This window comes from Zerene cesonia, chromosome 1, assembly GCF_012273895.1.
Source record: "Zerene cesonia ecotype Mississippi chromosome 1, Zerene_cesonia_1.1, whole genome shotgun sequence".
Lineage (NCBI taxonomy): Eukaryota > Metazoa > Arthropoda > Insecta > Lepidoptera > Pieridae > Zerene > Zerene cesonia.
Genome location: NC_052102.1, coordinates 8751055 through 8754936, shown reverse-complemented (window position 1 = coordinate 8754936; position 3882 = coordinate 8751055). Strand labels below are relative to the sequence as shown.

The 3882-nt window shown below is 32.4% G+C and overlaps 1 protein-coding gene across 5 annotated transcripts in view; it reads right to left on the bottom strand.

Annotated features, from left to right (window-relative positions):
• LOC119831130 (sodium bicarbonate cotransporter 3) overlaps window positions 1-3882 on the bottom strand; it is a 40628-nt gene that overhangs the window by 9629 nt on the left and 27117 nt on the right. For all 5 annotated transcript variants that reach the window (XM_038354425.1, XM_038354393.1, XM_038354400.1 and 2 more), the window contains exon 3: window positions 575-682. In XM_038354425.1, the coding sequence (XP_038210353.1) occupies window positions 575-682 (108 nt within the window). The remainder of the gene's footprint in view (window positions 1-574; window positions 683-3882) is intronic.

The following is a 3882-nucleotide window of genomic DNA, read 5'->3' as shown; positions in this document are numbered from 1 at the left end:
TATTAAATGAAGTTTCTCAGTATACATATTTTGTAGAATCTAGTATTCAACATTTATTTATTCTAGGTACTATCAATATGTATTAAAGTTTGGTTTACACGTTTAAATTTAAAACAATTTTTAAGCAGTCTAGACAACTTATATTGATTTACATGTTGTAGTGGACAGAAAACTCCAATTTTTGCTCTGAGATTTAAATATTCAAACACAGGTCTTACATCGTCTCCCAAGAGATAAGGGTCATGCATTTCAATGAAGGATCACTCGATCAGTCTCGTAAAAAAAACCAATGAAAAAATATCTTGTGTACAATTTGTATTCAGTTATTTCTCTTGTAGATTTTTGTATACGACTATTCTATCAGTTTAAACCCTACCACAAATTTTATTCATGCGGATAATACAATTTTTACTTTCATAAGGTACTTGTAAAAAATATACAAAACGTATCGCTTCAATGTCATTTAATTAAATGATTTCGATCGAATTTAGTACAGAGGAATCATCTCATTCAGTGAAGCTCTTTCCCGTATATTAAGAACAAAAGCATGCTATAACAAAATAGTTATACTGACTAGGTTTCTCTGCATCCTTCTCAGTGCGATGATGATGTTTATGTTTGCGATGCGAGTGCCGGCGAGTCGGCACGTGAACTCCAACGAACACGGTGTGCGCCCGGTGACCTGTCAGTTGCAATTCATTAATTCAACATACATCGCTGCTATTATTAGAGCAACTTCACTATACCGCCTGAAAATGCACAGGTGTATTCAAAAACGTGTCATCGATACAGTAGGTTTAACGTGGTGAAACGGTTACACGTGCTGGATTTTAAACGGATTCTAGGAAAATAATTGAATCATTCAACGGGACATGAGATAATGGAAAACCGTTTTTGTGGAAAGGAAAATTCTGGAAAACTGTTATTTATAACAATATTTTCTCGGAAATCCCTTATCATGTGAAAGGTTATTTCTTATACATCATGATATATAAATATAATAAAATACAGGAAAATCGTACGTATAAATTAAAATTTAGGGAATAATATTTCTTGTTGGCGGCCATTTTGAAGTTGAAAAGTCACACATTTTTGACGGGCGGCCGTTTTTTTGACAAATTTGCATCAAACAATATAGTTTAGAACCACCTCAAGAAAAACCGCATCAATATGAATGCATCCGTTTTTTTAGCATGAGACAAACAAACACATACATACCAATATCGACGTCAAACTTCTTAATAACACACCTCTATTTGCAAAAACACATTTTAGCTTTTATTTATAACTAGCTTTTGCCTGCAGCTTCGCATGCGTTAATTCGGAATAGGTTAATAGATATTATTATAAATATAAGTCTTTCTCTTGATACACTCTATCTACAATAAAAATCCTATCAAAATCCGTTGCGTTGTTTTAAAGATTAAAGCATACATAGGGTCATAGGGACAGAGAAAGTGACTTCGTTTTATCTTATATATGTAGTGATTTATTTCGAATTTTCAACCGACTTCGAAAAAGTAGGCAATCAATTCCACTTTTTATTTAATGTTTCTTACTTCATAACTTTTTACTGGGTGGTGTTATGATGTTTTTATTTGAAAGCCTACCATTTAAGTGTTTTTTAAAATAATTATATTTATATAAAATCTTATAAAAACCGGTATTATATAAAGAGATATTTACGTTACCGCTTTTCAACTCGGTCGTGATGAGTTTGGGGTCCAAAACACCTGAGCCCAACATAGAAATATATCAAGTTCTTGGTAACAGACAGAGCACATATTTGCCCTTTAATTTCAAATCAATAAATGCAACGTAACTGACCCAGTTTCATCCATCATAAATTCATAAGAATCAATCGATAGTGTTTAGCAGCTTTTTTGGAATTAAGTGAAAATTAATAAATTTGCCTTCTCTCTGCAAACATTCTAACGACTAAAGAGTTGACTATTTCAAAGTCTAGAAATTGTTAAGACCACAACTATTTAACGAGGTTCGCGCCTACGCTAAAATTGTATACTAAACATTGTATTATAATTTGATTTTGAGGTGATCCTTCGTCTTTCTTGTCGGGAAACTCGGAAGGTCTTTGGTGCTAACACTGGTATTAGCTTACATAATGGTCGTTTGGGAATGTAATATTTTTAGATAATGGGTTGGTTAGCCCTTTTAGTGCCCGGTTAGTGGTTTACTAAATAACATGTTACATATTGTGTGAATATTTTAATTATTATTTGTGTGTCTGTAATATTAGATTCTATATTAGATGAGATCTTAATTAAATAAAGATATTCCCTCTCTATTATATTCTATTAGACATATAAACAATAGACCACATTTCATAAAATAATTTGACTGAAGACTCTAATTTATGTATTCGAGGAAATGTTGGAACATCGTTTAGGCTTAGCATTCTAGACTATAATTTCCCTGAATACTTGGTAGCTATTTTATGTTTTTACTAAAAATAAGACGCGCATACAAGCTAAGAAGTCTTAAACAATTATTCTATAAGCGCTTGCTTGATTGATGTGAAAATATGCTCGCTTCAAGTATTTCATTTCTTGCCAAACATTGCTCGTGTACTGCCAACAATAGCGACTAGATACCAACTTAAAAATAGACATTAAAAGTACAAACCGTCATAGTTACAGCTCATATGATTGTCTAGAGTCTAGACTGTATTTGGTATTGATCGGTGCTGAAATCCGGTGTATTTTGGAACCTATTTAACGTTCGATTCATTTAAATTTGTTTTGATTTTGTTTCAGACATGACAAATGTTATTGCGTTTGGACATTGGGAATATTAAATTAGCAATACTAATATACAATGAAACAAAATGAGATATTCATTAAATATATATAATAGTAAATACAATATTATAGTCTAACGTGACTCGTGATTGAAAGTTTTTATAAAAATATGCACCCATCAAAGGTTCGTAAGCAAACGGTAAAACGGGACTGTGACTTCGTTGCCTTTAGTCTGTCTGTCTAACTGTCCGTCTGTCTGTCTACAGGTTATCTTATGTACCGTGAAAGTAAGAAAGTTGAAATTTTCAGAGATGATGCATTTTTGTTGCCACTATTTTAGCGACACGTTTCTAACATCAAAAAACATCTGGCATAAGCATTGGTTAGGTAAATGGGTAATTTTTTCATTTTTGCAGTTGCTCTTTATCTTATTTGTACGGAGCCCTTAGCGGCGCAAGTTCGACTCGCAATTGACCGATTTTATTATACTATAACGTTATACGGAGCTCATAAATAAGTCAACAATTTCATATCACAACAATGGGATCGAAGAAAAATATTATACATTTCGATACAACGTGCATTTGTATTATCCAGTGATGTATTACAATTATAAGACCGAAGAGATAATATCCGTTCCGAAAAGCTTATGGGTGCCAAATTTCGTAGAGAAATTATCGTATCTGTATGAAAATTTTGTACAGAGGTATATTATATTCAGGATTAGCACATACGCTACTTTTAATCCAGGTACTGCGAGTGGCGCCACGGGTTACAGCTAGGAAATATGAATCCTCAAACATGTTGCTAAGCGTAAAACTCGAGAACGGCTCTACCAATGCAGCAGAAATAACAGAAGAAAAGAAGAAACCAGAAACCATCGATACTAATCGCTAAATTATGTACAGCACACTACACAGCACTATTAATATTACTGGTTAAAGAATTAAGGAATGGATGTACAATTCTTGTTTATGAAAGAACTTTTTCAGAAAATTTATTAACAAGAAGAAGCATTTGAATGCCTAAAACTACAAATTAATAAATATACACAATTTCGAAATATGAATGAATATAAGATTTTTTTTTTTGTTTTTTTTTTTATGTCATAACGGGCAATTGA